The 13,939-nt window shown below is 48.1% G+C and overlaps 1 protein-coding gene across 1 annotated transcript in view; it reads right to left on the bottom strand.

Moving 5' to 3' along the window:
• Nucleotides 1-13,939, bottom strand: part of COL27A1 (collagen type XXVII alpha 1 chain) — a 163,049-nt gene that overhangs the window by 64,053 nt on the left and 85,057 nt on the right. The window contains exons 20-25 of the mRNA XM_009935398.2: nt 13,052-13,105; nt 12,695-12,748; nt 10,718-10,762; nt 9,376-9,429; nt 7,883-7,927; nt 438-491 (exon numbers count right to left, since the gene is read on the bottom strand). Of these exons, the coding sequence (XP_009933700.2) occupies nt 438-491; nt 7,883-7,927; nt 9,376-9,429; nt 10,718-10,762; nt 12,695-12,748; nt 13,052-13,105 (306 nt within the window). The remainder of the gene's footprint in view (nt 1-437; nt 492-7,882; nt 7,928-9,375; nt 9,430-10,717; nt 10,763-12,694; nt 12,749-13,051; nt 13,106-13,939) is intronic.

Here is a 13,939-nt window from a genome sequence, read left to right as displayed (position 1 = left end):
CTCAGCCCTGGTCCTACGCGGCCCCACTGTCAACTCAGTATGGGCTGGTGAGCACATCCCTGCACCCATCTGTCCGTCACCTAAACCCCTTGGGTCTCCCTCGACCAGGGACATGGGGCTGATGGGTCCGTCAGTCCCAGAACAAACAGAACTGACTGTTAAATATAAGCTTTCTGACAGATTATGAATGGATAAAGCTCAAATTTTCAGAGACTATTTAACAGCATCTGCTTGCAGGGCAAGTGCATGTTAATTCGTAAATGCAAAGTGGATGGCTTTTGCCCGGCCCAAGACTAGCTCAGACACCCTGGCTGTGCTGCATTCCCAGCTGGGTGTTGCACTGACACAACAACTGAAACCTGCACAACGTTCCTCCCAGCCCAGTCTCCCTCGTCCTGCAAAAGTTACAACAATGAATTCGTTGCAAGCAATCTTACCTTTTCTCCCACTATTCCAGGCTCCCCCACTGGACCAATAAAACCCATTAGACCCTGAGGAAAGAGAAAAGCATGATTAGTTTTCAGTTTTATTTGCTGAGAAAGTAAACAATTTCTTTGGTCCACCTTGCTGGTTGAAATAGCACCGCATCCCTCGTCTGCTGCTCAGTAATTCCTACTGGCTACCAGCGCGGACAGAGTTGCTCCCGGCCATGGGAACGTCTAACTCCACAGCTGGTTCTGCTTTAGGCGCCAGCTGGAACAGCAGCACTAGGATCTGCAAGAGCCACAATACACAAGATAGGGGATGAGTTAAACACATTTCGTAGAAAGGCCGAGTCCATAGCGTGGCTTTGTTTTGTAAGCATTTCCCAAAACGTCAGCGCAGCTTCCCCAAGAGCATCGATAGCGGGAGCTCCTGGGTTGCACAGAGCCTGAGAGCTGCCCATCATTTTCACTGCTGTGCTGGGTAGACTTCCTCTGCGCTAATCTCAGCTGCCTCAAACCCTCATGCAAACTAATTTTGCCCCAGATAGTGTCCTGCTGTTGGGGTGTCAGTGGGAAATAAAGGTCTGAGGACACAGCCAGAGGGGTCAGCAGGGCAGCAGATCTATCACACTACTCAGAAACTATCTTGAAAAAAACCCCAGTCTAAATTCAGGATTTGTCAGGAGATAACAACATTTGGGATAACAAAGGAACAAACAGAACTGCTTTTAATTAGGAAGATGGAAACAGCTGCAATCTCAAGCTAAGAATCCTGTGAATTAAAACACAGCAGCCTCCCCACCAACTTCAGGGGGTTTCTGGCTCCAGAGATGCAAGGGACTGTCCTCTCTGCCATGGTAGGCATTCTCTCTCTCACTGCCTGATTCTCATTGCCTCGGCCCTAGTCCCAGCAAGGGTCAGTGGTAGACCGGTATCTATATTTAGCTCCTTCAATGAGTCTGTAACTGAAGGGATTCATCTCCTGTTGAAACACTTCATAACCTGCCCACATTTGGCACGGGTGGTGTCAAACGAAGCCATGCCCTAGCTTGTTTGATTTTAGGCAACAGGCTGATTGGTACTGGGAGGTGGCTGCTGAGCAAGGCAGAGACAGGAGATGGATTCTCCGGTGGCATCATGCTACTCTTTGTCTTTTTAAAAATAATTTGAAATCTTCATAATAAATTGTAATGTTTTTCTATGCAGATGCATCTCACCTTTCCACTTCAACACCAAGGAGGTTTTCAAACGACTCACTCAAGAAAACATTCAGCATGAACAAACACAACAGGGGAAAAAAGCTACACTAGCAAGGCAACTTCTGGAGTGTGGTCTCAGAAAACGGAGAGCTTTTCACCCTGCTATCTCCTTTGGGGGGGAGCAGCAAGAAAAGAAGCAGAAGTTTCCTCGCTGTGCTCCTGCTTTGTTGCTGTTTCCGTTCCCAGCTGGCCTGACACGTGTGCAGCTCGCAGTGGAGCTCTCTGCAGCCTGCGCATCGCCGTGGATCTGTTCCCATCTGTGTATGGACGGTGTAGAGCGGTACCCCCCCACCCCCTCCCCAGCCACAGAGGAGCATCCAGCTCCGCAGAGCAGCCTGCTCACAGGTTGTGCAACTCCTCCTGCTAGCAAAAGCCTCTCTCACTCCATGAAGTTATGCTCATGATGTAAAGCTGTAGCACAAAATAAGCAGCGTCACTGCTGTTCCTGTAGGTGTGAGCCTCAGCAGACCCGTTCAGAGACATAAAACACAACGTGGGTCACTCTCCAATGACTTTTAGAGGGAACAGCTGCTGACAATGCCTCCAAACACCGAGAGACTTCATGCATTAACCTTCCTCACATGGTGCAATTAAATGCCATCCTTTGCACACCACTGGAGACAGGGGCTCCTCACTGAGGCACGCTGAGGGGCTCAACAAAAGCATCCCTCACTCAGATGCTCAGCTGGCTTCGCCTCTTGCAGGGACCAGCCACATGCTCTTGGCTCCAGGCAGCCCTTGTCACTCTCTGACATGACAGCAGCATCCAGATGAAAAGTATGTGGAAAAAACTCACGAGAGGAGGCAAAGAGCTCAGCAGGTATGTCGGAGCCTGGAGTTAGATGCTTGTGTTAGAAATTCACCCAGAGACGATGTCCCAGCAAACCAGCATGCCACTTTGCCATGATGGAAACACTGATTAATCATGGGTAGACAGCTACTACCAGGAAAGCTCTACTATCCCGTCAGGGGCTTGATGTCACCAACCCTTCCGACATCAGCACTGAAATGCTGTGTCCGAAGCTGAAGCAGTCCCAGCACACGCGTGTGCCATTGCGGCCAGGCTGCACGCACAAGGCGCGTGTGGGGGCAAAGCAGGGCTGGACTCCGCAGCGGACTGCCCAGCGCAGGACCCAAAGGGAGAGCAGGCAAATTTGCAACATCTGCATATGCAAGGTTGCCACTGGGTGGCATTGCTGAAGGCTGCTGAATCAATTATCCTTTCAATTAGACACAAGAGGAGATACATAGCTGATAGCTGGATCCAGCTACTGAAGTCTTCCTGTAGCCCAGGGCCACGAAGGTGGCAAATGATAAGGCAGAGGAGAGAATGGCAAAGCAATGAGATGAAACGAGGGAATGCATTGCTAGGCAAAAAGAAGGTAATAAAGCAAGAAAGAATAAATCTGTTCCTTCATCTCCAATTTCTCAGAAAAACTGCAGAACTCTCTCTCTCTTCCTGGGAAGATGCCCACCCTCTTTAAGATATTTCTGGGTTGCTTAGGCCAGTCCCTGCAGAAGAAGAGAGATCCCTGCTCTTGCAGCACATGTCGTTACCATTCAGAACAAGACTGAAATGCTTCTGAGGGGCTTGGGGTATGGCGCTGCATATCCAAGCTCAGACTTCTGATACACCGCCCGCAGCAGCATCAGCTCCCACCCTAAGCAATATCTAAGGAGCCCGGGTCCTGAAGCGAGATGTGCTGGATGTGCTTCCCAGCCAGTCGGGTGTTGCTCCACCAATGGTTTGCAGAGCATCGAGCGCAGGGTGCCCAGCAGCCCCCAAACCCAGCGCCCTCCTGAGACCCTCTCGCTCTCACAGATGTGCCGCTGGCTATCGCAGCCTGCGCAGAAACCTGCTGGCGTGGCCAGCGCAAGAGGGGTAGAGGCAGATACTGCCCCTGCTGTGCGGGTAAACGGCAGGGTGGAGGGGGACCACAGCCAACATTTCTGCCCTGGTTTTCACTCCAAAACCAGAGAAAATTCTGTCTGCCCTGGTACATCATGTTTCTGCTCAAGGGAAGATGTCACTGCTCCCCACGTACCCAGCAAGAGGAGCATCCCATGGCGTGACCATGGTAGAGCAGGGACCAAAGCAGAGCAAGGACCCTGGGACGTGGCCAGGCTTCCAGCACAGCAGCTCCGCAGTGTTTGCAGCCAACACTGCCTGCTCTGGGCTGAATTCACTAACGTTGCTGTGTCTGCAAGCAAACATGAATCGAGATAGATATGTCTAGGCAAATTAAATCTTGGTAAATTATTGGGAGTATATGAAATAGCTGGAGGAGATTGGGTTACAATATTCTTCACCAGACAAAACGGGATAGACACTAAAGGGAAAATAAGCAGCAAAAGATTTAGGTTTTAAGAACAAGAAAAGCCACCAGTGGCAAATATTAAATCAAAGCAGACATGAATTGTGTCCATTACACTAAAATGGCTGTGGCATAACATATTTTTCCCAGGTTCCCAGGCTTGAAAAGAAGCCCCGCATCAAACACGACTCCAGGCAGTGTGTGTAATGATGCACGTGAAGTCCCAGCAGTGGTGGCTGCCCGGATAAAGGCCCACAGTATACAGGAAAGAATGTAAAACATTTATATTAGACGGGGAGTTCAGCATGTCGCTCATGATTCAGTCTGCTGTATTCCCCAGCCAAGGGCATGGCGGAAAAGGGATGGAGATTGTTAAAAAGTTGCTGGGGGCTCAGGGGGAAGGGAAGGGGGGGGACTGGCGGGTTGTAATTCCTAACTCCTGTCTGGCTTTCCCCATTTATTGTCCAGCCCTGTCATAATTAAGCCCCCCCTCTTGGCTCCATCAACAGAGAGCAAGTCAGCAACGAAGCCTTGCATAAATCATAGCCCATTTGGGAGAAACAACCGAAAGGCGAGCCCAGCGTGAGCAGGGTCTCCCAGGGACGGGACCGCCAGTCGCTCCCAGCAGGAACCTATCATGGCCTTTCTGTTTTACTGGTTCGCTAGAACTCAAAACAAAACAAACCAGGGACAAAGGATGGGAGGGAGTAAATGTACAATCCTCCCATTCAGATGCAAGAAAGGGAAAGTAAAACAGTAAATATCACAGTTTAAGGGAGGACGCTCTGACCCGCAAAAAAAAAGCCATGTGGTTTAACCCCCTATGCTCCGCAGCTCAGCCGTACCCTGGGCCCGCGCTGGGTTCCCGCTGTGCTCTGGGGAGCGAGGGAAGGAGAGGTGGAGACATGCTGACAAAACACCTGGCTCAGATCAAAGAGGCTGCATACATTACAGTGCCCGTGAATCCCCGAATGAGAGGTCTGCAGCTCAGAAAGGTGCTCTGGAAGGGAAGGCGAATGCTTTGGGAAAGGCACTCCTCTAAGAGGTGGGAAACGCCTGTGCAATTCCCTGCTCTGTTGTCGGAGACCCAATTGACCTTGGTCAGGTCAATCCGTATCTCCACATGTCAGACCCCACCTGCAAAACCGACACTGCAGCACATCCCCGCTTTGTAAGGGCACTGCAAGCAGAATACACTCAGGAGGTAACTGATACTGCTGGTTTCTTTTGACAAATTAATTTAGAATAATATCTCCTATTGGGACTACCCCCCAAGGGGCCGTGGAGTGCCTGCCCCTCCCAGCATGGTGCGACGGGTCCGTGGCTGACCCTGCCGTCGCCGCGCGAGTGAGCGGGGCTGTCACTTCTACAGGAGGAGGGATTCAAAAATTTGCTCCTGCTATGACAGCACATCCTTATTCCCATTAAGGACGTAGGTCAACCATAGCCTCTTTCAGCTGGCACAGCTCTTCTTTGGTATTTTCAGTCTCTAGTGTGGGGGGGTGGGTGGGGTGGGGTGGTGGTGTCTGTGGGCTTGTGGCACCCTTCCCCAGTGCCATCTGCTGTCCTGTCTGCTGCAGGGTGTTCCTCCTCCCACAGGGCTGTCTGACCTTCAGCATAGACATTTTGGGTGACATCCTCCTGCTCTGCATTCCCAGCTCTGGAACAGGAAGGCCGGTGGCCCGGGCCAGAGGCCCTGAATTCTTCTCATATTCTTTTTCCTCCATCTACAGGCAAGGAAGGGTTAAACCCCACATTCCAGGGTACAGGGGAGCCCAGCAGCTGGAGTCTTTCCAACACATGAAGACAACAAGCATCTTATGAATGAACTTCCCGAGTCAGTGTCCTTGCAATGGAAAAACAACGCATCAGGGACTGCCCTGTGGCTTAAAACCTCATTTTTCTAATAAGAGCTCAAGTGTCACTGGAAAACTTAGAGAAACTCCCATGTTTGCCTAAACAGATGTCCCTAAGAGAGGGAAGAGGGCTCCAATAAGATGGATGACTGACTCTTTTCTCATGCTGTTATACTGAGCTTTCCACTCAGAGGGAACCCGTACGGAGGGCAGAGCAGCAAGTCTGAAAAGTTTGAACATTCCTATTGTGCCCATGGAACAGAAAACATCAAGGCCTCCACAAGAGAAAACAGGGGCAAAGTGAAGGTGCCTTTCAGTGCCAAGCGACCTTGGAGGCCCCACCTCTCAGAGCTCTGCAGAAGGCCAGCCCAGCTCCAACACCAAATGCTGAAGCCTAGGTGGAGGGAAGAATGAAAACCCAACGCTCCAGCACTGTTCAGCAAAGGTGTGATGGGAAATGAGGTTACTTCTCACTAAGGTGGTGCAACATTTTTGTTCTAATGACTTGAATGGCATGGAAATGGAAATTCTTTCTGGGTGATATTTCTAGACAGAGACTCATTGACTAAGAATAATACAGGCAGGTTTCATACCACTGTGCTGGTTTCAGTGTCAGCGGAGGCCAGCTGTGTTTTCTTTTTGGTGAACAGTGCCTACAGTTTTCATCCAAGGTCAGTCCTGAGGGACATTAAAGAATAATAATCCTAATGATGCTTCGTCCTTCAAGGACAACATCTTGTTAAGGATCTCAAAGTACTTCTAAATATTTATTTTCAACTGTAATGCAACAGTATCTGTAAGTGCCACCTGAGAACAGGAGGCTTTGTGCTAAGTGCTGATCAGGCCTGTCTCACGCCTTCCACAGAAGGGGAAACTGAGGCACAGAGCACTGAAAGGTGTTGCCTGAGATCGTGCAGAACCTGATAAAGCTGCAACTAGAACTCAGATGTGTAGAACAACTTTGCTTCTTCAGTTGCTGCTCTTCATGGAGTAAACTATTAACCATAATACGGAAATGGCTCTAATATCCAAATAGAAATAACTATCCTTAATACCTGCTGAGACTCATCAGATTGCTGCTACTGAAGAAGATCCACCTTGGTTTTTTGTATTTGCTAGATCAGAAACCCATGGAAGAGGCAACTCCCAGCTGTTGTGTACAGGGGAAAGAAGAGCTGCAGAGGCTGACAAGCTAAACCAAACCAAACTTGCTGACCATTCGGCAGGGCAAGTGCTGGGCAGGACGGCTGTGCTGAGAAGCAACACGCTCTTTGCCAGGGCCAGCTGCTGCATCCAGCTTGGTGTGGTCATGTAGGAACATACAGAACATGTTGGAGGCTCCGTGGCTGCAATTTCAGGGTTGGTGGTGGACAAGTTGGTTGGTTTCAATCACAGAGCCATGGGAACAACTGTTTCTTTTTCCTTGATGACTGTGGTTTCCCTGAACTCTACAGGGATGATGCATATACCCTGCTACCCCAGCAGAATGTTCTCTCTTGCAGTACAGCGAAGCACAGCTCAGTGCCTCTCTTCCCCAGGGCCTGCTGACTCCCCTGCTCCCAAAAAAATCCAGTGGCAGTCAAAGCAGCGCAGCACCCACAGCAGAGGATCCTACCCTTGACACCTCCATAGGCAAAGCCTGGAAATTGCCCTTTTAGGGATAAGAGGAATACACAGAAATTCATAATCTCTTTCCTGACCATGGCTTTGCCTCCTTGAGCAGCACAGCGACCACGCGTGCTGCACTGCTGCCAGTACTGACAGCACATCCACCCGAACTGTCACTTTATCAGAGCACTCTGCCTACGGACAAACCTCCAGTTTAAAATAGACACCGTGGTCACTGTCAGTGCTGTTCACCAAGAGCTTCAGCCAGACCAAGAGCATTCCAGCTGGAGCACCAGGACTATGGACAGGTTTGAGGCAGCCAGGTGCCCCTGGCCACTGTCCTCTGCCTGCACCCTAGTCATCCAGGAGACATTGCACACAGGAGATCATCAGACAGACAAGGAAAACAAAGAGTTTACCTGCTCACCAACTTTCCCTGGTCGGCCACGGTTTCCTGGCTCACCCTGAGAACAAGGAGAGACAAGGCACACAGGTTACTTGGTGCTCCCAGTCAGACCCTCAGCACAACATGATTCCTTGCGCACCCATGATTTGGGCTGCTGCGTGTGAATCACAGAAAAACTGCAAGAAACAACATCTTATAAAACCCACTGTGACTCAACAGATAATCCAAAGCAAGAAACACAGCTGACACAAACATGGAGTAAACGCTTGCTGTTCTGGAGTGAAATGACCCAAAAGCAGCTGGTCCTGCTGTGGTAAAATCACCTTCACAAAACCAAACTGAGACACTGAAACATAAGCTGTCTACGTTCCTGTGGCATAGCCTAGTCCTGGTTATTCTATTCCCATGTTTACTAAGGCAGGAGTTCTCATCAGAGATGCTCCTGAAGTTGAGGTGTTTCTGCCCAATAACATTTCAATCTGAAAGACTAAGTAGAACAGACAGACGAAGACAGAAACACATCAGCAGCAGGAGAAGAGTAGGAAAGGACCATGATTAACCAAAGGATTTGAGGAGCATCTAGAGAAATCAAGAGTGCAGACACCATGGGAAGCTGAGGTTCCTGAATGACAGATATGAAGGGATCCAGAAAATTCACCTGCTGGTGGAAGCATCATAAGAATAAAAAACAACACAAATATTCCCAGGCAATGCTGCACCCTGATTCTGCTCTTGCAAAATCTCAAACATAGGCAAGTTTCACAGGGAGCATCCACATGAAAACCACAGGAAGAACCCACACGAGCTAAATCACAGTGCAGGAGGAGAGAAATTCAGAGAATGAGAAAAATGAGGAGTGAAGAGAAAAGCAGGAGGAGGAGGAGAATTTCAAACCCAGCAGGGACAAGGGCAGCCGTGGCAGCACTCGGAGGCCGGCGGAGTGCCCCTGGACAGGCCATCCAGAGGCCAGGGTCACCACTAACCAGTATTGTCTCCGGGTGATGGCAGCTGTATTTTCTCAGTAGGCAGATACTCCAGATGTGCTGCCAGACCACATTTTTGCTATTTACTGTTTGAAGAGGTTGTTTTTGTTGGGTTTTCTCTTTCCTTTTGAGTGTGGGTTTGCGGAGCGGACTGCCCTGGGATGGCTCCTGCTGCAAATTAGGCAGCAAAGATAGGAATGACGCGCATTGTTTTAGAACAAAAATGTGCAGTAGCAGTGGAAAATAGGATGAGATGATGGAGGTAGGGTTGATTAATATCAAAGGAAGGATACACTTGTTTATAACAAAGCACGTGGCTTAAAAAATGCACCATCGTTCTTTTTGCTGAAGAAACCAAGCAGAAGCAGAGACCCCAAAATTCAGAGAAAAAGAGAAATCCTCAGTTCCCCTTGTCATCTCTGGAATGAATACCCTAGGCTTGGAGCATGAGAAAGTTGAGAAAACTTTCCTTTTTTCCCTTCCACCCACCGGTTCTCTGATCATGAGCAAACCCTTTCCTCACCTTTGCACCATCGGGACCAGGTCTTCCAGGAAATCCCTTCCGGCCAGATCGACCCTGAAACACATGGAAGAACAATAAACATGAAAAAGCTTGCAGCTGCCCTTGGTCACAGCAGCGTGTCGGTGAACCTATATGGTGCAGCTTACAAGCAACACTCCCAGTGAATTCAGGGTGCTAGAGATGTAGCAGTCCTTACGGAGGCCAAGGCAACACAAGAGGAAAGCTCTGTGTCTGGAGTGACACCGGGTTTGATCCATGGGGAATGTGCCTAGACAGCTACTCCAAGGTTCAGCCTATTTCTGACCCTCCAGCTGGATTCCATTACTTAAACGTCACACCAGAAACGTTATGCATGGACTATAATCAACAAAACCAAGGGCTTTGTTGCTGGCCTGTAGTTTATTATGTGCCGTCTTCCACTGAATTTATTCTACCTATTCTATCTATTCAGCAGTTTTCTTGTAGCAAAGCCAGCAAGGACACCAGCAACCTGAGCATTCAAAGATGGTATTTTCCTAGTGTTGGTAGGGACAAGGCCAATGTAGCTTCTTATGGGCTCCATCCCTGGCATCCAGAGAAGATCTGGGAGCTGTCCTTAGGACTGTCCCTACAGCAGGGAAAGCCAGGCTGACATTCACAGCTACTGCTCAGAAAAGCAGAAATAAACCTGCAGACCAAAAGGTTTGTGCTGAGCCTTCCCTTTGCCTAGAGAAACACTTCTCGTGCTGTCCCAGGCACTGGAATAACTGGATTTATTATGTTGCTTCAGGAAGAAATAAAAGTGTCTACCAGAATAGTGGAGGAAATGCAAGATAAAACATTTATTTTCTGATCCACCTAGAAGCTCCAGCACAGTTACCAATTTTCAAGATATTTTACTATCCTGCAATGACAATTATGAACATAACCATTACAAAATCCTGAGCTGGCAAGCTCACAGATATGATAATATTATTTTCTCATCTTCTAACTGTCTCTGTGATACATCATTGTGTTCAGAGAGATGTTAAGGTCAAAAAGGACTCTCTCTCACTGCCTGGTCTTTTTTCTTGCTTTTCCCTCTACTCAATGAAAAATACTATAAATCAAGGAAGAAACATCAGGGCTGGTTACTGAGATTGTTTCCAATCAACATGCTTTATCTTGAGGATGAACTATTTAAAAGAGGTTTTTCAAGGTCTGAGACTTTAAGCAAGCTATAAAATTAAAGTGCCACTCAACACCCCGTGCAAGACACTGCCTTAACTTCCCAGACCAGGAGGTTTGAAGCTTTATGTTAATTTAATTACAATTCCATTGCAAGGTCAACAGAACTGGTAGTAACGGAGTAAATGAAACCTACCTCTGGACCAGGGACTCCCGGTGGTCCTGAGGGTCCTTCATCTCCCTGGGGTGAAAACAAATGAAAATAAAAGACAAAGCAGTGACAAAATTTGGACTCACTATGCAGCAAAAATGAAAGGTCTGCAGCATAAGCAGCAGTTAAACACTGGCTGCGTGCTCAGCTGTCACATTTTAACAACTAAGTTCTTCTGAATTTTAGACCAGGCAGTTCAGCATCTCTGAGGCTTCTCAGCTCCCTTCCTCTTCGCAGGAAAAAAATCTGAAGTCAAGTCCTGCCAGTGAAGGCCTCCAAAATTTAACCCAAATCAGCACCAGTTGATTTGGCTCATCATGGGCTGGATTTGGCCCATAGGGTACCCTGGACGTGCTCAGATGACTCTGCTTCATTTGATTTGGCAGGGATCTGAATGCTGTAGAGCTCTCTTTCTTTCTTTTTTTTTCTACCCCCACAAAAAGGGTGTTGCAAGTTTTCCCACAGAACCATTTGGCAACCATACGCAGGTTTCCCTTTTGCTTTCAAATGGGGCTACACATGCTGCAGGATGGAGCTATCGCAAAATCTCACACAGCAATCGGACTCGGTCCTCTCCCTTGGCTCTACACCAATTTCTAATGTGATAGGATCAGATCTACAGTTTCTAGGAGACCTTCAATTAAGCTTGACAAAAATTATCTCAAGTGTCTAAAACCAACTGCCAAGAGCGAAATTAAAACCACCCTTGGCAGCCACAGTTCTGGTTATTCTCATTTAGGTGGTCAGCCGTGGTAATGAAGTGGCACAAGCTGGCGGGCTGGAGATGGGACTGGAAGTCAGGAACCCAGCTCAATGGGCTCAGACAAACCACCCACAATACGCCACATTTCTAAAGAAGGTGTAATCCACAGCCTCGACCTGCAGCCTCGGGTAACAGCGGAGGTAAAGACACAGTGGGGTGGTCTGGTGCACAAAGTCCTTCAGCACAGCTCATGTCAAACTCCATGTCCATGTCTTCAGTCTTACTTTTACACTCGCCAACTAGAGTAAATTGAAGGCAGCTTGGTCATGCCTGCCTGAACCTGGAATGCAGGGCTTCGATTCCCTTTGTAAATTGCCTAGAATATTTTTTTTTCTATCGCAGTGCAAATAAATGAGCTAATTTGCATTAATCCCATTTAAAGAGCAAACAAAAGAATTACCAGAAAAAGTTAAGAATTATTAGTGCTATTAGAACGAGCTCCTGCCCATGTGTGCACTATTATTTGCATAATGTCTCATGACTCTGGACAAACAGCTTACACTGGCCTAAACAAGGAGAAACTACACTGAAGCTGCTGGAGTTACAACAGGATAAAGAGAGGGCACTCAGACCTTCTCAGCTGCCGCTATAAAATATTTGCTGCTCCAGGACAATCAAAAGAATGACAATTGTTCCTTCTTAGTGACTGCGAGTGGAATGAAGGTTGAAATTCTCACACGAAGCGAGAAGGGAAAGCTGCAGGCTCTGAGATGCTGGGGCAAACGAATCTTTGCAGAACGGCAATTTCACTTTATGTGCTCTTTCTATAAAAGGGTATTGCTCTGTCTGAGCGAGCAGAGTCCGCAGGTCTCACAGCTGAAAGAAAACACACTTAAAAGGAGCAGAAAGCAAAAGCCAGGTCAGGGCATGCCTGTGCAAGAGGCTGTGCAGGGAAAAGGGCATGAACACCCATTCTGGGTGTGTGTGGGTGTGGGGGAACAGACTTTAAGAGAAAAGCAAATGCTAAGTTTGGGGTCAGCAGATGCCAGCAGTGACTGGAAGCAAAGATTACAGGACTGCAACTCAGTGGAAGCTCCTCTTGTGCAGGTCTCTGATCACTGAATATAAATAAACATTTGCTTCCAGATTCAGAGGGACCGGAGGATTTCAAGTCATAGGCACCATTTCAGCATGCATTAATCTTCAAATTTCAACATTCTTATTTAAATCCAATCTGCTTTTGGTCTGAGGGCAGTCACCTCTTGTCCAGGCAGTCCTCTCGGCCCAGGTAAACCTCGTGCTCCCGGCTTTCCCTGAGAAAGAGCCAAAGGAAAAGATACTCAGAAAATAGAAACATAAGCTCAGAAGGGCAATTAAAATGAGAAAGTCTCTTTCACAGCCACGGGACATCATCCAATGTCAATTTTGTTACAGGAAAAAAAAAAAAAAGAAAACTCTGCACTTGGAGGGACCTCAAGCCAAACAGACCAAGCTAAAACGTTGGCCGGGACAATTTTTAGGAATCTCCAGGGCTTTCGCTCTCCCCCCTTCCCACTACTTTGTTTTCCCTGGCTGCTTCCCACCCCACACAGAGCTTCAATCTCCACTCCGCTCACCTTCAGACCTTCAGGACCATTTTCTCCTGGAGGGCCAATGTCACCTGGGAAGCCCTGAAGAAAATGAGAAACAGTCAGGGTGCATAGGTGGACTTTTGCAGCCAGCTTCAGAGGACAGCCTCTGCGAGAGTTTTAATTCAAAGCTAAGGGCTGAGACATTTGCTTCATGCTGGCCATGTCCGTGTGTGGGCCACTGTGCGGCTTCCAGAAGGAATGAACTAGACAACGGGAGCAGCACTATCGGTTTGATTCAAGAGCAGTCTTTCCCAGCAGTTCCCTTTAGGTCCATCTTCTTAGAAGATTTATTGCTGTGAAGGTCTTCCTGTCATCACACAGCTAAAACTGGCAATTTGGGTTTTAATTAATCTTTCTGAGTCAGCGCATAATCTCACTGCTTCGAGAAACGAACTGCACGCCTCAGCGACAAAGGGAAGCAGGCGAGGAATTAGGAAAGGTGCTGACATGCTCATTAGCTGCTGCCTTCACCCGGGCAGTGACTCCTTTCCACCCACCAGCCCTTTGCTGAGGAAACAAAGGAATCTGTGGTTATTTCCAATAGCAACAAAGAGGAACGATTGCTAAGTGGCAGCACTCGACCGCGAGCCCTTCCAGACCCTGCAAAATACCAGAACACTGATGAAGAGGAAACAGACCATCAGTTGTGCTGGAAGTGGCTCTGTAGCACCCTACAGACGTTGTCTGGTTGCTTATGAAGGAAATAAATGACAATGTGCTGGGGGAAGTTGATCCCATGTTTAAGGTATCACTGCGACATTTTTTTTGGTAAGTGCAGTAAGGGTTTTTTTCTACTTAAAATGGTATTTTGTGGGGGGAAAAAACTGAAAAAACTCTTCACGATACTATGACAAAAAGTGGAAGGAAAAAACC

This window comes from Opisthocomus hoazin, chromosome 19, assembly GCF_030867145.1.
Source record: "Opisthocomus hoazin isolate bOpiHoa1 chromosome 19, bOpiHoa1.hap1, whole genome shotgun sequence".
NCBI lineage: Eukaryota > Metazoa > Chordata > Aves > Opisthocomiformes > Opisthocomidae > Opisthocomus > Opisthocomus hoazin.
Note: the sequence above shows the minus strand (reverse complement) of the source record. Positions and strands in the feature narration are given on the sequence as shown.